Genomic DNA, 22,492 nt, shown 5'->3' with positions numbered 1-22,492 from the left:
GGTAAGTCAGGGACTACCTCTAATGTTTTGGTCTTGGGTTTGCCTTCAGGCCCTATTGTGTTGTTTTCCCAGCCTTTATTGTCCTCAGCTGCCCACAGTTGGGTTTCACCTAAGTTCGTGAGGAAATTTCCATTGTGAAAGGAAGTAGCATTTAAGGTGCCTCATCTCCATTGTAGGAAACCCTGTGACATAGTGGTTAAGTGCTATGGCTGCTAACCAAAGGGCTGGCAGTTTGAATCCACCAGGCGCTCCGTGGAAACTCTATGGGGCAGTTCTACTTTGTCCTACAGGGTCGTTATGAGTCGGAATTGACTCAACAGCACTGGGTTTGTTTTTTTTTTTTTGTATCTCCATTGTTGGAGGAACTTGAAATTAAATCCTTGTTGTCAGTAAACTTGGCTTCTGGCATTTCAGGGATAAGCCCTGAGTGAATTATGGTATCTGGGTCTTTTCATTCCTTTTCCTGTTCTCCCTCTTTGTGTACCTTTTCCTACACACCTGCCAATGGGAACGTGTTTTTGTCGTGATAAACCTGCGTAGCTCCATGCTTCCCTACTATGACTATATAAAAAACCCAAACCCACTGCCGTCGAGTCGATTCCGACTCATAGCAACCCTAAGGACAGAGTAGGACTGCCCCATAGAGTTTCCAAGGAGCGCCTGGCGGATTTGAACTGCTGACCCTTTGGTTCACAGCCGTAGCACTTAACCACTACACCACCAAGGTTTCTATACTTAATCCAAATTCTCTTTCTTGGGGAATCCTGCCCAGTTGTTAGCTACCTCCCCTGAGAGCTGGACCCTCCTTCAGACCCTGACTACAGGCTGAGTGTCTTGCTCTCAGTGACAGATCACCCAGGACCACAGTGACACACACTGTCTGTTGGATCTAGAATGTTGCCAACTGTTAGGATTTCCCTTGTCCTTTCCTGCTTTCTGACTTGGCTGCTGCTTGGTTCTAGAACTTGCACTCAACCTTGATGCTGTGCCTTGGGTTGTCTTACTGGGGTGTCTGAGATCAGCCTCTGCAATGTCCACTCTGCCAGCTGAGTTCTCAGGATGCTCTTTGTGTTAAAGGCTTCTTTGAGTTTGAATTACGAAATACATCTTGTGGCTCCTGCTGGAGATGCATTTTCCTAGGGAGCAGTAGGTTTTTAGCTTGCTTGGCATATGCCTAAAGAGGGAGATTCTTTTTTTTTTTTTTTTGGCTTTAACAAAGAGCAGTTTATTCTCTCACAGTCCAGTAGGCTGGAAGTCCGAATTCAGGGCGGTGATTCCAGGGGAAGGCTTATTCTCTCTGTCAGCTCTGGAGGAAGGTCCTTGTCATCAGTCTTCCCATGGTCTGGGAGCAACTCAGCACAGGAACCTCAGGTCCAAAGGACGCACTCTGCTCAAAAGGGGGATTCTTGACGTGACATAGCAATAGTTCAAAACATTTTACTTCCGCAGTTACAGAATTAACCCTTCTTGTTAAACACAATGACCGAGCCACCTCTCCAGACTTGAGAATGGATATTTTGGTAAGATGTAAAATGGTTTTAAAACCAAAAACCTGTTGCCATCGAGTCAATTCCGACTCATAGCAACCCTATCGGACAGAGTAGAACTGTCCCATAGGGTTCCCAAGAGGCAGCTAGTGGATTTGAACTGCCGACCTTTTGGTTAACAGCCAAGCTCTTAACCACTATGCTACCAGGGCTCCAGAATAGTATTAGAAATTAGCTAACATTTATTACTATGTTCTAAGCACTGATCTAAAGACTTTATAGGGTTTTCATTTCATTCTGACAGCAGTCTAATTGGTAGGTATTATTGTCCTCATGGAGCCCTGGTGGTGCAGTGGTTAAGAGCTCGGCTTTTAACCAAAAGGTTGGCAGTTCTAATCCTCCAGCTGCTCCTTGGAAATCCTATGGGGCAGTTCTACTCTGTCCTATAGGATCTCTACGAGTTGTAATTGATGACAACAGGTTTCGTTTTGGGTTTATCATCCTCATTCTAAAGGCGAGGAAAGTAAGGCAGAGAGAAGAAACTTGACCATGGTTACATAACAAAGAAGTGGCAGAGCCAGGGTTCAAACCCAGGCAGTCTGATTCTAGTTCCCCGGCTATCGTTATAGGTAGTGAAAGAGTCCTCATAGGGCTGCTTAGGAGAAAGGAAACCCTTCCAAGGAAGTCTCAGATTAAGAAAGAGAGACCAGAGGGCTCTCAGAGCTGGGAGGTTCTAGAGGGCAGGCAGCTCTTTGCTTGCTTGGCATATGCCTAAAAAGGGCAATTCTTTTTTTGTTTTGGCTTTAACAAAGAGAAGTTTATCCTCTCACAGTCCAGTAGGCTAGAAGTTTGAATTCAGGGCTCCGGCTCCAGGGGAAGGCTTTCTCTCTCTGTCAGCTCTTGTCATCAGTCTTACCTTGGACTGGGAGCATCTCAGTGCAGGAACCTCAGGTCCAAAGGTGGTTTTTCTTTTTGTCCAGTGTCCAGCATTTGATAAATGTGTGTTCACTCAATGAATGAATGAACAAATGAACAAACTAAAGTGGGATAGATGAAGCGTCCGTCAAAAGGGGGACACTTAGAAATTAGGACTGCCTGACACCCCCACCTGGATTGGGAACAGGGCCTAAACTGGAATGAAAACTCTTGCAGAATGTGCCAGAGCTAAGAGTCAGGAGGAGATTGGAGGTGACCTCTAAGAGCAAACCAGGGGTTAGGTCTGTCCCTGTGAAGAGAGGTGTGGGAAGTTGTGTTTGGTCACTGACTGTCTTATTTTTATAGGGAAAAGGAGGTATCTGATATGGTATATTAATAGGCAGAGGATTTTATGAACCCAGGTCTCTTGTCTTTGCCTATTTAAGCTGTATATAGTTGATGCTCATTGAACCTGTTTTTATTACTGTTGCTACAGCTACTATTACAATCATGCACTGCATAACGTCTGTTCGGGCAATGTCCGACCGCATGTACATCCGTGGTCCCGTGATTTCAGAAATCCCAACTGGAGAAGAAGACATAGCTGACATAACCGAATGTAGCCAGGAGGGAGCTGCCACCTTTGCCCTTGGACCAGTTCATGCTTAGGAAGCCTCCTCTGGGCTTACCTTGAGGTCCTAGACCTCATCCTTAGCGAAATGGGCCTGCAGGGCTGTCTGGGCCTACAAAGGGCCTAACACCTTCCTGCAGGCCCCAGAGCCTCACCTAAAGGCCCAGTCCCTGGGCTCCACGAGCTCAGCACTTGCCCTCATGCCCCAAGGATATAGCCACTGACCTGGGCCTGGACCATGGCAAGCAGAACTCTGGGCCCTCCATTTCCCTTGGTAAGGAACACATCCACTGTCTCAGAGTTGCCATAAGAAAGTAATACGGTGTTTGCCAAACATCCAAATCATGTTGCATCCTATTTGAATGTATCGTGAATGTTAAGTGAGCATGACTGTGTTACTACTAATTGCAGCTGATATTTACTGAATGGTTACCATATACCAGCCACTGTTAGAAATGCCTTATGTGTATTATCTCATTAAATCCTCTCGGTAACTCTGGTACATCGGGACCATTATCGCTGTCATAGTACAGGTTAAGAAACTAAGGTGCAGAGAAGTTCAGGGACCTCGTTCGAGGTTGCATAGGTGGTAAGTGCAGAGCTGGAGCCAGGCCCGTGTGACTCTGGAGCCTGCATTCTTCACCTTGTCTACATCTTTCTTGCTGCTGATGGTTGTGCTCAGCCCTGTGCACGGTCCTGTAGAGGATGTGGAAAGGGAATTCAATCAGGTCTTTGCCACTGTTTAGTTGAGATGAAAACAACATACATGAAATTATAGTGCTGCTAATCCCTGTTCATCTTCCTAACAACGTAGCTCATCATTAAGTTGAGTGGCTCAGTTGCCAGTGTATTTGTGGGAGGAGGGAGAGTTGGGGTTTTCTCCTGCCATGGCCCATGAGGGAAAGATGGAGGTGGAGTCTCATATGGAAAGTTCTCAGTCCTGGGAGACAAGAGGTCAAGGTTGCAATCCTGACTGTGCCACTAAATTGTTGTATCTCAGATAGTTCCTTTATTCTCTCTGGGTTATGGGCACTCTAGGTGATCCTTAAGGAGCCCTGGTGGCACAGTGGTTATGCATTCTACTGCTAACTGAAAGATCGGTAGTTTGAACCCATGAGCTGCTGCTCCTCGGGTGAAAAGACCTGGTGACCTGCTTCTGTAAAGATTACGGCCTAGGAAACCCTACAGGGCAGTTCTACCCTATTGCATGGAGTTGCCATGAGTTGGAATCAGCTTGACGGCACACAACAAGAAGAAGTGATCTTTAACATTACTTTTAGCTCTTCAGTTCCTGAAGGGCTAAGAACAGAGACAGATCCTGGAGTTCAACACCATTATTTAACACGTATTTACTGGACATGTCCTGTATGCCAGACACCAGTCTAGATGCTGAGGCTACAGCAGTGAACAAGATAAAGTCTGCCTTCATGGAGCTTACCCTGTAGATAGGGAGACAGATGATCAAATACAATGTTGTAGGGAGAGTTGTGGGACACCCCTTCATGGAGAAGGTGACATTCAATCCAGATCTTGAAGATGGGTGAGGTAAGGTAATTGTTCCTACAAAGTATCCATGTTTGTAGAGCTCTTTATGGGTCTTGAAGTGTTTTCACTTACAGTCTCTCATTCGATTTGTTATGCGCACTCTGTCATAAGCAGAGATGAAGGGAAGGAGGAAGGCATTCTAAATGAGAAAAACAATAGTGATAATGGGGACACAGGCAGGATCAAGGAGAGAAGGGAAGCTGACCTGGTTACAGGAGTGTTTAAGGTTGGATTCTTCAGAAGAGGACCCTGAGATGAGGATTCAGGCTCAGACTAGGATTTGTTGGGCAAGTGCTTTATTGAGGGGAGGGAGTGAAACAAGGGTGTGAGCTTAGGCAGAAGTCTTATAAAGGGTAGGTTCCTTGTGGGAACTCTTGAGTAAGTTATACCTCGGAGTTGTCCAAAGGAAGCTGGCGTTCATATTCCCTCACTGACCAGTCACAGGCTCCAGCTCTACAGATGTGGGCAGAACAGCTCCAGTTGCCTGAAGGTTACACTCTGAAGAAGAGCCGCAGATGCTGGCCATTGAAAACACACCAAGTTGGCAAAAAGATTGTCTGAGGGGGCCGGGGAGGGCAGTGACAGTGTCTGCCACCAGGACATACAGTGGGTGCTGTTAGGGATCAGAAGGCAGCATGGGTCAAGTACAGCCTTGAAGGTCATGAAGGGACAGAATTTGGAATCGATGTGGTAAAAAAGTAGGGAGTCAAGCTTCTTGAACACAGGCAGTGGTGACATTAAATGAATATAGTATGAAACCCATTAGCTAAAAAGGACCCCTATAAATAGAAAGTTTCAGTATTGTTGATTAAGACCACTGATTTGGCAAATGAATTCAAAAATCAATCTGACGCTGATATCAAGCAAACAACTTTTAAATAGAAACAAACACTGACTGGATTTTCCTTAAAATATTGCTCCAATATATGGCACTAGCAATTACTTTAATTTAATGTTGGCCCCCATCATGATAGAAGAGATGAAATTCCTTAATTAGGGCAGCTCTACTTTATTACAGTGACCTACAGAGTCACGTACTACCTTTTAGTTGCATGGCAACACTTAATGTTCCAACCTTCGAATGCCCACATGGCTAACCAATTGCAAGACAGAATTACATGGCCCTGAACAAAATATAAACAGAAGCATAAAAACAATATTGCATGAGATTATTCTTCTTGTCAAATTTATTTCCTCTGTTTTTCTGAAAAATACTTAGATGCTCTTACTCTCCAAAGGTCATAATGTGAATTCTGGATCATCAAAATATCTAAAAGGGTTGAGTGCATCTCTCCTGATAACTCAGCTCCAACGGTTGAAAGCAATTCTTTCACTGATAGGGGCAAAGAGCGTAGCAGTGTTGACAACAGGATGGATATTTGCGTGTATTTTAGTAGAAAGAAGACAGAAGCGTGGTCGGAAATTATACTAACGTATAGCATATAATGGACAATACTGTTGTCTTAAAGGTTAGGTGAAAACTGGTGTTAATTTAAATTACATTTTCTGTTTTAGAAACTTCTCTTAGCAAAATTTGCTGAAGTTTCCAATATTTAGATTTTTGCACCATCTGTTTTAACATGTTAAAATGCTAAAAGCCAATAAGATAACTTTCTGTAAATAATAGGCAATACATGTACATGGTACAAAATTAAAAATGTAGGAGAGTATATATAGTGTGGCAGGTGTCTCCCGTCTCCCCAGTTTCCATCCTCAGAGACAACCAATATCACCAGTTTCTTATGTAATCATTTTCTGTATATACAAGTGTTAGGATATTCAGCAATTGTTTAGGCAAAGAGTTTTTTTTTTTTTTTTTGGACAGTGTTGTAAAACAAGCTATTTAGTAGGGTCAATGTTTTGCAGATTTTTGCATGTGGGAGTAGAGGAGTAGGGGGGAGGAGGAGGTCCTCACGGCAGTGAGTTTCCAGGGGGAGCCGTCAGAAGCTCTGAAGAGGGCAAGGGATCCAGTGTTCAGCCACAGGAGATTGAGTGGGAACATGTTTGAGAGGCTCAGGATATCAGGGTGGCCCATAGTCATCATTGATTGGCTCATGAAGTGTCTCCATCAACCTATTGATTTACTTCTTGGGGGATTACAAGTCAGACAAGGTCATCAGCTTCCATGAGGGGTGAGGGAGGCAGGGCTGGCGGGTGCCTAGTGAGAGCTCACAGCACAGCAGAACTTTTCTTGGCTGGGCAGACCACATCTTCCTTCTCGGTGCTGGGAACCAGCTGCTGGTGAGTCAGCTGCCACTCCTGGTGGCCTCGTGTGTCAGAGTAGAACTGTGCTCCCTAGGGATTTCTTCTTTTTTTTTGAATAATATTTTATTGTGTTTAGGTGAAAGTTTACCCAGCAAATTAGATTCCCATTTAACAATTTTTATACAAATTGTTCTGTGACATTGGTTATAATTTTCCCAATGTGTCAGTCTTCTCATTATTTCCATCCCATTTGTCCTCTTTCCACTGATCTAGCTTCCCTTCCCCTCTTGGCAAAGAGTTTATAATTCACAAATCTATATAATAATTGATACACCAACTACCCACATAGACACATGATTTCAGGGGTTGAGTGGAGCTGACTGACTTGCTTTTGTCCATGTTGCATTACAGTAAGAATACAGAATCCTCTGGGGAAAAAAATCCCCAAAGAAAATATCAAGTGACTGATTAGTACTTTTACTAAATGCAGATTCTGCTAAGGATAAAATTATTTAAAGTTTTAAAAATTAAAACGATGCATGAGCTTTTTGAGAGTTAACATAAATTACTGTAAGTGCCATTTTGTTTTATGTGTTTTCTCTAGTAGTTTTATTTTTTAAACAACTCTTGTCTTTATAACAGTATATACTTTTTCTGAATTAAAAACCATTAAACGCTGTTTAAGAAGCACTTGGGGACAATAGGGAGCCCTGCTGGTGCAGTGGTTAAAGGGGGAGCTATGGCGACCTATGGCTGCTAATCAAAAGGTCGGCAGTTTTGAATCCACCAGCCTCCTTGGAAACCCTATGGAGCAGTTCTACTCTGTCCTATAGGGTCACTATGAGTCGGAATCAACTCCATGGCAGTGGGTTTGGTTTTTGATTTTGGGGACAGTAGTGCTTAATAGTTAGTACTAAAACTACTTACCATTAAAGTCCAAGCAGCTAAAGAAATAGAAGCAAAGCAAACCCGTTGCCATCAAGTCGATTTCGACTCATAGCGACCCTGTAGGACAGAGTAGCCTGCCCCATAGGGTTTCCGGGGAGCCGCTGGTGGATTCGAATCGCTGACCTTTTGGTTAGCAGCCATAGCTCTTAACCACTGCTCCGCCTGTGGAGCCTCTGATGACTGTTCTAGGCTTTCTTAACATTTGTCTTTGGTTATATTTTTGCTTTAGATTTTAGTAAAAGCTTTAGATTTTAATTTTCAACATTTGTTTAATATATTACATCAGTATATTTATATACAAATGTATATTTATATACAAAAGAATGTCATTTTATTATTATTAACATAATGTCTCTAAGGCAAAGCAGATGTCTAGGGTGGTGGTGGGTGGGAATGAAGAAGGAGGCACAAATTTAAAGGCCACTATGAAAGGAACTCTGGTGGAGCATTAATTAAGTGCTTGGCTGTGAACCAAAAGGTTGGTGGTTCAAACCCACCCAGTGGCTTCACAGCAGAAGGATTTGGTGCTCTGCTTCCGGAAAGATGGCAGCCTTGGAGACCGGATGGAGCAGTTCTACTCTTTAACATGGGGTTGTTATGAGTTGAAAATCAACTCGATGGCACCTAACAACACAATGAAAGGGAGAGGAATCCCTGGGTGGTGCAAACGGTTAATGTGCTTGGCTGCTAACCGAAAGGTTAGAGGTTCAAGTCCACCCAGAGGCACCTCAGAAGAAAGGGCTGGTGATCTACTTCTGGAAAATCAGCCATGGAAAACCCTGTGAGGAGACCCTGGGTGGCACAAATGGCTAAGTGCTCAGCTACTAACTGAAAATTGGTCGTTTGAATCCACCCAGCAGCGCCGTGAAAGAAAGGGTGGCGATCTACTTCTGAAAGATCATAGCCATTGAAAACCCTGAAAGAAAGAAAGAAAACCCTGTGGAAAACAGTTCTACTCTGACACACGTGGGATCTCCATGAGTGGGAATTAACTTGATGGCAATTGGTTTTTAGGAAGGAAGAAAATGACAGGCTTGGCGACTGACTGAAGTAAAATAGCTAAAAGTTCAGTAAGTTGACTGGGGAGAGAATGTGGGGCCACTGACAGAGATGGGAGTTGGGAGGGGAGCCAGTCAGTGGTGGAGAGGAAATGACATACTGAGTTTGAGGCAAATGTGCAGGAGGCTGAGTGGAAGAAAGGAGAAAAGGAATGGCTTATTGAATTTTAGGCTTTAGAGCATTCAGGTGGCCAAGAGTTGCTAGGTTATTGGAGTCTTGAGACCTGAAGATATCCAGGAGATGGTGTAGAACCTTTGACTGTGTCTATAGGTCACTATCACCAGGGTTGGAAGAAGGGAAGTAAAGGAGCTGGGAGTGTTGGCTATGTCTTGAAGCCCATCCTGGCTGAAGCAGGTGGTGGCGTATGTCAACTAGAAACAGACATCCAGATAATAGAATGAAAACAGTAAAAGAACACAGCAGTTTGTGACATAGAATTGACTTCTCATTAAGGGAAAGATTAAATACATATTTGGAACTGGAGAATGGGGAGAGTGGTCATGGCCTTTCACGATTCCTCAGGTTAGTGTCAGGAAGTAGAACTACAGGGTGGTGGGAGGAGATGTGTTTGACACCAGAGCAGTGAGTGAAGCCCCTGCTCAGGTCACCTGGGAATAAGCTGGTTACTTCTCTCTTGGCTATTCTCTCATGCCAGGGGGAGAGTTTTGGAATGTGGGCCAAAGGGACTTATGCTCCTCCCCTCCATTCCCATTTCGCAGCTCTTTGGGTAGGTAAGCCCTTTCCTGAGAATCGCTTTGGCTGTGGCCTTTGCAGTTTTTGTGGTTTCAGCTCATGGGCAGCCATGTTGGTCCATGTCCTCCCTATGGGGTTTCCATGTATATTCTCTTCTCTCCTTCCTCTATTTGTTAACTAAGCTAGCTTTTTTAATCCGCCTCCATGTCTTCTAGGCATCCTGGGGGTATATACGAGAAGATAAGAAGGCAACAGCATCTGTCCTTTCCCTATTCCAATCTCTGAATCCCTGGTCACTTGAGGTTTGGCACCGAAAAGCCAGTTTGACTAGTTTCTGCCCTGCCCAGCTTGGGCAACCATATGGAGGCTCTTTTGGTATAAGCCTGCTGGTCCTGCTCCTGTATTTACCTTTCATTGATAATCAACTCTTAAATAATGAGCAGGTTCTTGTACCTTTGAAAGATTGTCTCACGGGAGGTGGCATAGTAGAAAGGAAACTGCATGGGATTTAGGAGTCAGAAAGGCTTGGGACTGAATACTGGCCTAACTACTTACTACTCATGTGACCTGCTCAATCCTTAGTTTCTTCATCTGTAAAATGGGATTGTTAGGATTAAGTGACAATGTGAGAAATTTTCTAGCAGCATGCCTGGCACATAATAGGCTTTAAACATATGTCAATTGTCATCTATCTCAAGTTGTGCTTTACTAAAGCACTGGGCTGGTAGTTAGGAGTTATGAACTCTGTCTTTATTCGGGCGCCTTGGGGCAGTCATTTCCCCTGATTGAGCCTCGGAGGACTCGTGGTGAATAAGGAAGCTACAATACAACCTGTGAGGCATCTTTTAGTGCTGACATCCTGTGAATTATGAATCTCTGGTTAGGTATCCTGGTGGTTTCTGTGTTCATTGGTATTCTCACTAGAAGACGAAAAGGGAGCAGAAGACACATGCGTAAGTTTTTCTACTTCAACAAGATATAATGTTGCTTTTAGATAAAGGCTTCACAGGGAGGTGTGTTACATCTGTGTTTGGCCATCTCAGTTCCTTCCTTGGTGATGGAGATGAACAAGCCTTTCTACACATGGTGAAGGCCGTCTCCTTCAACGTCCTCAGTGGAAAGAAGAGGACTTGAGCAGAAAGCAAGGCAGAGTCTTCATAAAAACATCAGTCATTTAACAAGAACCTACTGTGTGCCCTACATTGTTCCAGAAAAATTAGAAGTGCAGGAAATGTACAGTTTGCTCTGGGCTTACAGACATCCTCATTCATGACTTGCTGTCAGCCGTGCATGGCACAGAATTGTCCTCTCCCAAGCCACTGCCTTCCTCTTCTCTTCCTCCTCCCTATTTACTGCTGGTACAGCCACCAGGGTTACTCTGGCTGCTGCTGTCTGGGCGTGGCCCTTTCTGCCACTAGGTGCCGTGTCAACACTGCTGTGTCAACAGGACCAGTCAACGTTTACAACAGTGGTCCTCAAAACAGTGGAACCACGTGGGAGCTTAGAAAAAGTACAAATGCATTGGCTCTATCTCAGATCAATGAAAACTCTGAGGATGAAGGATGGATATTAGTTTGTTTAAAAATCTCCTCAGGTGATTCACGTACACGGCCCCTCCAGAACTTCATTCCCATCAACCTCTTCCTCTACTCTCCGTCGGCTCAGATGCTTTCATCGTAGGTGCTTCCTGTCCCCTTTCCCAGCCTATTCCTTACCTTTCTCTCTCTAAATCCTTGACCCCATTTTAGTTGGGACTCATTCCTTTCATGCCCCCTCCACCCTGATTCCTGTCCCACCCTGCCCCTGTCCCAGGCCATGGGAACTGCTAACTCAAGTGGCACATGGCTCAGGCATTAGAGAGAGACCCATTCTTAGCACCCAAGTTCAAACATGTCTTCCCAAAGGAGCATCGTTTCTCAGTGGTGGATAGAAGCTGTGTAGGTTTTCTGGTACATTATGAGCTTAGCAGATTTTTATGGACTGGCTTGGAAACTTAACCACCATGCAGATAATGTTTTCATGTAAAAATTGAGGAGTCTGCTGTATAAAGCAGTGCAATTCTATTCATGTTCTCAGTGTGCTTAGGATCTAGTTCGAGAGAAGAGACTTATACCCATGGAAAAATATACTCCAGGACAGAATCCAGGGCTAAGTTTTGTCCTACAGACCAATGGGTCTCAAACTTGGGCATATTTAAGGATCACTTGGGAGCATTTAAAAAATATGCGTGCTCTGACCGCATCCCACTTGATTCTGGTTCAGTGTTCTTGAGGTGAAGCTTGAGCCTGGGCTTTTTAAACAAGATCCCTGGGAGGTGCTGATGCACACCAAACTGGAGAAGATTCGTGAACACAAAATCAGAGACATGGGAGGTCAGTGCAGGCTGGAGTAGGTGGAACACGGTCCTGAGTGTCATCTTTGTCCTAGAGGAGACAGTGCCGTGATCAGGAAAGGCAGATGTGTTAGACGCCTCTTCCCCAACTCTGACATCCTGCCTCTCCCTAGGTGCTGTTTCTTGATGTTCCTGCCTAGACATCTGGCTGCCTTGGCCCTCGGCTCAGGCATGTTGGCACATTCCTCCTTGATCAGGAAGTGTCTGCCTGGGGCTGCCAGTGTGCCATCCAGGCAGTGGGCTGCCACCATTAATCTCCTAGGTCCAGTAATTAGAGTGGACGTGGAGCCATCACTTTGGATCAAGTCTCAGGGATCCTGGAGCTGTTTGCTCCTGTGTCATGCATTTCCCTTCGAGTGGGGAGGAAGGTGGCAAGGGAGTGCCTTTTTAGACGATCCATCGTCATGTTTTCCTGGCTTCTTATGGTCGAGAGGAGGTACATATTAGCCTAAGAGCAGATTGTGGGTGGGGCGTGGGTGGGGGGGGTAGGGACTCCACACACTCCCCTGGGGTAACTGGGCCTGGAGAACTGCTGCTGTGTTTTGTTCTCTGAACTAGGAGAGCTTGAAGGGAGGCAGGGGACTGAGGGTAGAGCAGCCCCCGGGGTGGAGAGGATGAAGTAGTTGAAATCTGATCGGCTAGTATCTGTCATTACATGTGGGTTAGTGTCAAAACAGCTCCCCAAATCCCACTACATCACTCAGAATTCCAGATAGGACTCTGGAGGCCTTTGGGCTGTGGTTTGGAGTGAGGAGAGTCAGTTGTGCAACAGCAGCCCTGAGACTTGGCATTTGCATCTTGTAATTAGTGTAGTAGGAGGGAGACAGACTAGCATATAGCCATATGCTAGGCTCTGTCTCTGTTTCCGTGTAATTCTCCCAACAATTCTGTGAAATAGGGCTTATTATCCTCGTTTTATAGGCAAAGAAACTTGCTTACGGTCGTAGAGTGATTGATGTCATAGCGAGACTTCCAGCAGCTCAGGCTTTCTAAATTACACCATGCTGGTCGCATCCAGAGCCTTGACGCTGAAGCCAGGAGACCCAGCTGAGCTGTAGTTCAGGCTCTGCCGCCTACTGTTTGCCTTTGGATAGGTCCCCTCACTCATCAGTCACTTTCCTTAACTGCAAAACAAGGTGGGGGGTGCAAAACAAGGTGAGGGGCGGAGCAGGCAGATGCTCAGCCTCCAGCAGAGGCCTGTGGCTCCATTTGTCCCTGGGGCGCTTGGCTGCAACCTGGGTGTAAGGACTTGCCCTGCTTTTAGCCGTCTAAGTGTGCAGGCAGAGCTGAGTCTTTGCCCAAGATGGTTAGCTTTCCCCTCTAGGGCAGTGTCAGTCTGGGGAGCTGTGGCTCCTTTTTGAACTCAGATTTAGGGGCTATAAGGCATCTCTCTCTTCTACCCAATACAAGTTTCCTAAAACAAAACATAAAAAAGCAACTTATTCTGTAGTCTCAACTATGTAGTTAAAAAAACCTGTAAATCAGAGCATCCTGTTTGAAATGCTGATGTGGCTACTCAAAGGCAGTTTTTTTTAGATGGATCCCCTTATTTGCAAAGGGAGGGAGGTGGAGTATATGGTCCTAGATGTATCACTGAGATTCTAGGTTTTCAGAATCCCTTTATATGGTGTTATTCCCATCCAGAGAATTTCACACATTTAATTAGCTTCAGGTTGATGTATGTTAATTTAGATAATTATGGCTAGAAGGACTCTTCCCTGTCATCTAAGAAATTTCTTAAGGGGATTCGCCTGGGATGACAGGCCACTGAGACACACTGGTACCAATGAGAACTTTCATTGTTAATCTTTTGAGATATTTACTAACTTTCCAACTTTCACCTCCATTTATTGCTCTGAGATGACCCCAGGTGATGCAGTCTTCAAAGGTTATTCTTAGAGGCTTATTTCAACCATTTAAGAGGTCACCAGAGATTCTTGGAGTGAATTTTCCAAGCGATAAATGAGAAACGCCAAGGCTGTAACTTCTAATTTTGGCCATTTCTTTGGTTTGTTATCCTCCCTGTGTCTGTTACTGCTTTATCTCTGACAATGGAAAAATTAGAAACCCAAAGAGGTTATGCCGGGGTAGAGGCTATTGCCAGACATGGTGCCTCTGAGTTCCTTGCTGCTTTCATTGTTGTTGTCAATTGCCATCGAGTCGATTTCAACTCATGGCAATTCCATGTGTGCAGAGTAGAACTGCTCCATTGGGTTTTTAAGACTGTGACATGTCAGAAGCAGGTCACCAGGCCCGTCCTCCGAACGCCTCCGGTGGGTTTGAATGGCTAACTTTTCAGTTGGTAGTCAAGTGCGTAACCATTTGTGCCACTGGTACATCACATGTAATGTCCTATCATGTATAAGCATCACTTCATTTGCTACTCATAACAGTTCTGTGAGGTGGGCTGAAGAGTTATATTTTTTATTTGTTTTGTGTGAATTTATACCCTATTTGTTATGAAAATAATTTGAAAAGTCATAAAACAGGAAAAAAAATACTAGCTAACACTTGTTGCATGTCTCCTATATACCAGGGACTGTTCCAAGTACTCTTAAATGTATTAACTCATCCTTACAACTGCCTTATAAAAAAAAAATTAAATTTATTTATTTATTATTATTATTTTTTATAAAGGTAGGTATTATTATTATTCCTACTTTTAGAAGAAAAAACTGAGGCTCAGAGAGGTTAAGGACTTGCTCACTGTCAAGTGGTGGAGTACACACTTTTAACCACAGAACTAGAGTATCTCTGTATAGTAATAAAGCCAGGGGTAACGTTAATGTACAGGTATGCATACCATAAAAATCCTGTGGCAGGAATTGTTACCACCATCTTATAGGTGAGGAAAGGGAGCTACAGAGTGGTTAAGTGACTTGCTCAAGGTTGCAGAGCCTGTAAGTGGCCTCAGCAGAACTAGAATCTTGGTCTTCTGTTTCGTAGTGCTGTTTCCACTTCCTCACATAACGTTCTTCTTAAAAGAAAAATATATGTCTTTCAGAACCTGGCAGTTGGGGCAGGAGCCGTTGGATCTTTGCAGCTGACCTACATCTCGAAGGTAATGTTAGCCTGGAGCTCCAGGAATTCATGTTCTCTAAGTAGGTTTAGTATCTAAACAGGAAGCAGTGTCAAATCCTTTGGGTGTTAGCATTTGGGAACGTTGCATGGACGTTGAAGCGCTCTCCTTTCTTCAAGTATTGCCTGTGGTAGCTTTGCTGCTGACCAGGGGCGGTTGTAATGATGATTCGCAAATTCTTAGAGGGTGGGGCATCTTTACTCTTTAGGCCCATCAGTAAGCAATGCTCCTAGCTCCCAGTAAAGGGTAGGTGGTGGTTCAGCTGGGGGAAGGACCTTTTTGTAGTTGGGACAAAAAAGAACACAAAAACAAAAGAAATCTCCAAACTGTAAAGAATTCTCTCAAAGGGTAACAAATTTAAACAGGAGCAGCTCCGAAAGAGTTGGGGCTTCACTGGAATTTTATCAGTCACCTGGACAGCATTACTGCGGAAGGAAGGCTAAGAATACCCAGAGAAGGTGCTCCTATGTGCCAGGAAAACATTCAGCAGTCAGATAACTGCCTGAGAGGCGAGGCTGGCTGGCAGGCTGACCAGCCATCATCTATCAGTCCCTCTTCAGTGTGGAGACCTGGGGGTAGGGGTTAGTTAGTGGTGCCCACGAGTAGCTGCTGAATTCAGCTTTTTCAGGAGGCCCTCCCTGGAGTCAGCACCCGTGTTGACCTGTGATGCCGCGGTGATGAAAAGGCCGGGGACGTAGAGCCTCCCCAGAAAGAGGAACTCTTTGTACAGTGAGGAGAGCCAGGTGGCTCCCAGCCAGCACTGAGCTTCCGGAACTCCTGCTCCCACCACACACCCCACACTTCAGGCCTCTTGGGGGCCTCTGCTTCCCTGTCCACCCTCTCTCATCTTCAACGGGTTGAGACCTGGGAGATCCCTGAGCTGAATGTCTCCTGACTCGTTTTTATAGCAAGCTTTGGGAATCTTTGTGTTTGGCCCGCAATCTTAGCTGGTCTGGGAGCTGAGACTGAGGAGATGGACCAGGGGATTCTGGGGAGGAGAGGCCACCTTTAGCTGAGGGGCAGGCCGCCCCTGTGCCTGTAGGCTGCAGGCACAGCTGCGTACAAAGGCAGAAGATGCAGGGCAGTGTCTGAGCAGATTAGAGAGAGGAGATAATAACCTCAGGGGAAGGGGGGAGGGCCTTCCAAAGTACAGCTTTGGTAGCACAGCTGCGGGCAATTTGTACTTGCCTTGTGGTAAGAAATGTGGCTCCCTCGCCAGGCCAGGCAGGCCAGAGGTCTGGGGCCCTGCCCTCCCGCCCCCTCTCCTGTCCTCATTAGGTCATTCCTCTGGAGGCTTGGAAAACAAGAATTGAGAGAGGGGGCTGCAGAGAACCTTGTTATTAATAGAAACCAAAACCCCCTCCTGTCGGAGAGGGTTTGGGAATTTTTTTTTTTTCGTGAGGGCGGAGTGAATACAATCTCCTGCTGAATCATGATTTATAAATGCAGCTCAGATGAGGGCTTTTAGAATTCTCAGCCTCATTTAGAAAGGATGGACCTGCCTCTTAGCCCTTAGTGGGAGAGGCAGGCCTGAGTGGGCATGCAAAACCCACAGCTGCCACCAGGTCAGGTTACATAGAGCACAGAGCCTTTAACTCCTGCCTGATCCACTTCCAGAAAGCATGGGCTTTCCCAGAAAAACATTTAGCCATGGTAAAACTAGCCATGGTACTGGTATCAAATTCAGCATTTTAGGTTATTTCAGAGGAAAACGGCTTCTTTCTTGCTAACCCCTCCATTTTCCCTAACAGAGTAAAGCATTTAACCACAGTGCCAGACAGCCTGGCTTGTGGTCTTTGTATGGTCTCTCTCTTCAGGGCTTTCTCCTCCATAGCTGTCTCCTGAGGGCAAGTGTTGGGGAGCTAGGGAATGGCATGTGGTCCTGCAGAGAGGCAAACAGAGATGAGAGGGGCTGTCCTGATGCCATCCAGGGTATCAGTGGCGGCAGAACCAGCTCTTGGGCAAACTAGAAGATAGTTGAAGCTGGTCTTCAGCACCACCTACCCTCCCACTTTGCCTAATTGCCCTTCTCTTGCACCCTGGCTACCCCAACCCTAGCTTGTGTCTTATTTTGTCAGGGCCTTGCCCAAAGCTAGGCGTCATGAAGAACCTCCTAGAGCAGTGGTTCTTAACTTTGGGGAGGTCATGGATCCTTTCTAGAGTCTGATGAAAAGTGTGGACTCCTCCAGGTAAATATATGCACCGCCCTGATTTTGCCTGTCATTCCAGGGGGCTCATGGACCTCCTGAAGCTGGTTCAGAGGTCTCCACCTTAGAGCACCTGTAATCTTACCCTTAGGTGGCTGCTTATTGCTCTGTTCTTTATGCCACCTGTGGGGCAAGGTCACCCTGGATATTGGGGCAGAGCTGCACCAGAGCTCCAAGACCTATGTTTTGCTGCTGCTGCTGCTGCTGCTGCCGCCGCCGCCGCCGCCACCTCCACCGCCACTGTCGCCTCCACCGTCACCGCCACCGCCGCCAGTGGGGCCCCAGCTCCACTTTGGGCCAAGGGTAGACAGGGTGGGGCTGGCCTTAGCAGTGCCCTGCTGCTGCTGCTGTGTTTGCTGCTCCTGGGGTCTGTGTTTGATCTGAGAAGAGCAGTTTTTTGAGAGTTTGTTGAGCTATGGTGCATCCCTGGCTGGGTCACTGTACCTGTGCCCATCCCGTCCTCACATCCCTGACCTCTCAGTCAGCCAACCACTGTTGTGCGTGCTTGCCCCATGGGTATGGGACAAATTGTAGACATGCCACCTCTGGGCACACTGATGGTTACACCTAGTGCCCTCACTAGAGTCAGACTGTCAGGTGTCCTCACCCCTGCAGCCACACTTCTTCACGAGGAAGGTCCCCAGGTGGCACAAGCGGTTTGTGCTGACCTACTAACCTAAAGGTTGGCAGTTCGAACCTACCCAGTGGCACTGCAGAAGAAAGTCCTGACCATCGGCTTCTGCGAAGATTGTTATTGTTTGCTGTTGAGTTGATTCCAACTCATGGCCACCCTACAGGACGAAGTAGAACTGCCCCCTAGGGTTTCCCTTGCTGTAATCCTTACGGGAGCAGATTGCCAGGTCTTTCCTCCCTCAGTGCTGCTGGTAGGTTTGAACTGCCAATCTTTTGGTTAGCAGCCAAGTGCTTAACCATTGTGCCACCAGGGCTCCCTTTTGTGAAGGCTACGGTCAAGAAAGCCCTATGGAGCAGTTCCACTCTGGAACACATGGCATTACCCTGAGTCCGAATCAACTTGACAGCAGTGGGTTTTTTTTAATGTCTGAAAAAAAAAGTCTGAAGGAGGCTATTAAAGTCTGGCATGATGATTAACATGTGGTGGGGATGGTGGTGGAGTGGGATTATACCTCGCAGCGGGTAGGAGTTTGGCTTCCACGATTACTGGGATTTAAGGGAGGGGCCAAAGCCATAGCCCCATAATAAATGGAGATCCTCACCTTAGCTCTTCTCTCTGAGCATCATAGACCCAGGTAGACATAATTTCATTTTCCTCTTTTGCCATTCTGTGTCTGTAAGTAGGAGACTAGTATTTTTACTCTGGCTATATTAATTGGGAAGGGTTTTATCCTTAACACGCAGTCATCTGGGGCAGAACTGATACCCTGTTAATTCAGTTGCTTTACCCAACATTCTTTACCATCCATGGGATTGGGGCAAATTGTAGACGTGTATACACACGCTCACACATACCCCTGATGGAAAACTGAACAAATGTGTAAAAATCAGCCAACCAAAAGAGCCAGGCATTCTCCTTGAAAGCTTCGGCTCCCATAATAAGCACATGGCCAGCATTCTCCATTATAGGCTGGTTGATAAGCAGCAGTCAAAGTGGACCATTTGTAACCCAAACAGGCTGAAAAGCATTGATGGCAATGCTCTAGTCAATAATAAATGCCAGTTTCTCAGAGAAATGGCGATTCTCCTAGTAAGCCAGAGGAGAATTTTGAAGTGCTCAGCCTTTCAGTGCCATCCCAAAGCTAAAAGTAGAAGGGGAGCCATGATATAAGGCGGCTTCTGAGGGCCAAGATGGCCAAGACAGTTTTGTGGGGTGTTGCACAATGATGGTCAGGGATATAAAGAAACCAAGGTCCGGGCAAGCGGAAGTTTATGGACAGAGGACCTGCAAGACTATGAATGCTAAGGGACAGAGCTAGGAAATGGGTCACAACAGATCAGAACATCAGATGTAAGCAGGCAAAGACACACACTGTGGTTCGGGTTGCAGTGGGGGTCAGGAACCCAGGAAGACAAGGTAGTATGGAGACCCAGGGCTATTATGTTCTGGAGCTACAGTGTACAACACAACACCTGTGTGTTGTACAGGCATGACTGAATTTGGTCTGGGTTGTCTGTATCTGGACTCAGGATGTGTGGGCCCACCTTTGCTTAAATCTTCATTTTTTCAGGACTATTTAAAGACTTTCTTGGGCCCTATGCCCTCTACCTCCCATCACAGTAAACATATCAAAATGCATCCACATCCCTCATGAAATACACTTGTTTTGCTGTAAAATATTTGAAAAGATTTTAATCATTTTGCTTTTGCAATTATTTGGCTCTGAGTAACTAATTTATGATCAGCTGAAATTTCTCAGCAATCATCTTGCATACGTGAGGATTCTTGTGAACTGAGAAAATCTGAGCTACTAATTATTTTCTAATGTAATGAAATTTTTGTGAATTTTCAGTGAAAAAATGAATGAAGTTGACTTAATGTGATACCTTGCAGACATTTTAATTAAATACTTGTCAATGAGGTTGGTAGAATGTCTTGCAGATGTATAATAAAGTACTACTTTTGATTGTCCCATCTTCATTTTGTATATTAGAGGCCAGGCATTTTCTTTCTAAGTCTCAGACATTTTTGTAAGCCTCTGAGAAGCTCATGGGCCCTCAACATTTTGCCCTTAATGCCAAGTGGACAAAATGGCCCTGCCTGTATTACTATGTGGAGTGGGACTTTAAAAGAAAATATGGCCATCAGAAGCTATAAATAGTCCTTCCTTGATGGAGCAGCTTGACAGGGTGGGTTAAATGCTTTATACGCACTATCACATTTAACACTCATGATAACCCTATGGGAACATGATATTATTAGCCCTAATTGATAGATCAGGAAATAGAGGCCACACATCTGGGAGACCTGAGATTTGAGCCTTGGCTCTCTTACTTCAAAGCCTAGGCTCTGTTGTCTGTCCTTTTGATGTTTTATAGGCCTGCTGCCTCATTTCCCCTGTTGAATATTTGGAGCAGTATTAATTTGGGTTATTAAAGGAATCTGGGCAGGTCTGTCGGAAGAGTTTAGAGCCAGGAGCGAGAATCTAGATGAGTCACTCATTAAAAAAATACCACCAGTTGCTTGACCAGGGCAAAGCCATAGAAGTCATAGAAGCTTCACAGACACATCCAAATGCCCTGGGAGACCGATCTACTGGGCTGAGGGCTGGAGACCATGGCCTCAGGGGACATCTAGATCAATTGGTATAACATAGCCTATAAAGAAAATATTCTACATCTGACTGTGATGAGTAGCCACTGGGGTCTTAAAAGCCTGCAAATGGCCATCTAAGATACATCTACTGGTCCCATCCCGGCTGGAGCAAAGGCAAATGAAGAAGAATAAAAACACAAGGGAAAAATCAGTCCAAAGGACTAATGGACCACAACTATCACAGCCTCCACTAGACTGAGCCCACAACAACTAGATGGTGCCTGGTTACTACCACCGACTGCTCTGGCAGGGATTACAATAGAGGGTCATAGATAGAGTAGGAGGAAAATGTAGAAATTCAAATTCACCAAAAAAAAAAAAAGACTAGGCTTGCTGGTCTAACAGAGGCTGGAGAAGTCCCAAGAGTATGGTCTCGCAGACACCCTCTTGACTCAGTTCTAAAGTCAATCCTGAGGTTCACCTTCCAGCCAAAGATTAGACAGGTCTATAGGGGCAACTCATAGCGACCCTATAGGACAGAGTAGAGCTGCCCCATAGAGTTTCCAAGGAGCACCTGGTGGATTTGAACTGCTGACCCTTTGGTTCACAGCTGTAGCACTTAACTACTATGCCACCAGGGTTTCTATGAATTGGAATCGACTCAACAGCACTGGGTTTGGTTTTGGTTTTGGTATAGGGGCAACAATAACACACATGAAGGACATGCTTCATACATAATTCAATCGTGTGTATAAGACTAAGGGGCATACCAGCCCAAAAGCAAAGACGAGAAGGCAGGAAGGAACAGGAAAACTGGACAAATGGAAACAGGGAAACTGGTATGGAGAAGGGGAGAGTGTTAACGCGTCATGGGGTTGGCAACCAATGTCGCAAAACAATTGGTGTGTTAACTGTTTCATGGGAAACTAATTTGCTCTGTAAACTTTCACCTAAATCACAATTAAGGAAAAAAGAAACCAAAACTCTAATATATGGTGATAGAAGTCAGAATGGTGGTAACCTGGGGAAATAATGACAAAGAGCGGAATTAAAGGAAGCCTCCTCAGTGTTGCAGTGACTGATCTGTGTGGTCGTTAGATTAAAAAAAAAAACGAAAACCCATTGCCACTGAGTCAATTCTGACTCATAGCAACCCTATAGGACAGAGTAGCACTACCCTGTAGGGTTCCCAAGGAGCAGCTGGTGGATTCAAACTGCCGACCTTTTGTTTAGCAGCCGAACACTGAACCATTGCACCACTAGGGTATGTTCAATTTGTAAAAAATCATCAAGCTATACACTTACAATTTGTACACTTTTCTATATATGTGCTATATAACAATAAGAACGTTTAAAAGAAAACTAGTCCCTCAGGGAAGAATAGAAGTTGAACACAAGGCAAAAATGTGAGAAGTGCCATAAAAAGACTACAAGTGAAATACTATAGGGTTAAATAGGGAGAATATATCAGGATGGAAGAAGTCCTGGGAGGTAGAGTTTTTGGTTTGTCTAGGAAGGACAAGGGTGAGATGGGAGAGGGTAAGAGAGGGGCATTTCTGAAGAGCGTGAATATCAAACATAAAGATACAGTACATGCCCCAAACTGACTGCCGTCGAGTTGATTCCAACTCGTTATGACTCTGTAGGACAGAGTTAAACTGCCCCATAGGGTTTCCAAGGCTGTGAACCTTTATGGAAGCAAACTGCCACATCTTTCTCCCATGGAGTGATTGGTAGGTTCAAACCACCGAGCTTTCAGTTAGCAGCTGAGCGCCTTAACCCGTGTATCTCCAGGGCTCCTTTACATGCCCAAGGAACATCAGATATTCTAATTTGGCTGGAGTGTCAAGTGCAAGAAGGACAACACTGAGAAAAAGACTAGAAAATAGGTTATCATTACGTTGTATAAGGCCTTGAAAATCAGGCTGAGGAATCTATAATCAAGAGGAAGTAGGAAGCCATTGAAGGTTTTTGAGCAGGTTATCCCTTTGCAAGGCTAAACAACTGGCAGTAGGAGGGCAATGTAGGAGCTGAGGAACTGGAAGCAGGGTAATCAGCAGTCTATCTCAAATGGTCTAGGAGAAGGACCTGAGGACTCAAAC

The 22,492-nt window shown here is 45.3% G+C and overlaps 1 protein-coding gene across 6 annotated transcripts in view; it reads left to right on the top strand.

The window, feature by feature from the left end:
• The window catches only part of PLEKHA2 (pleckstrin homology domain containing A2), an 83,887-nt gene that overhangs the window by 29,863 nt on the left and 31,532 nt on the right, over nt 1-22,492 (top strand). For all 6 annotated transcript variants that reach the window (XM_064272795.1, XM_064272797.1, XM_064272796.1 and 3 more), the window contains one exon: nt 14,880-14,936. In XM_064272795.1, coding sequence (XP_064128865.1) covers nt 14,880-14,936 — 57 coding nt within the window. The remainder of the gene's footprint in view (nt 1-14,879; nt 14,937-22,492) is intronic.

Source organism: Loxodonta africana, chromosome 19, assembly GCF_030014295.1.
Source record: "Loxodonta africana isolate mLoxAfr1 chromosome 19, mLoxAfr1.hap2, whole genome shotgun sequence".
Lineage (NCBI taxonomy): Eukaryota > Metazoa > Chordata > Mammalia > Proboscidea > Elephantidae > Loxodonta > Loxodonta africana.
The sequence above is the reverse complement of the archived record's forward strand: the minus strand, read 5'-3'. Positions and strand labels throughout refer to the sequence as shown.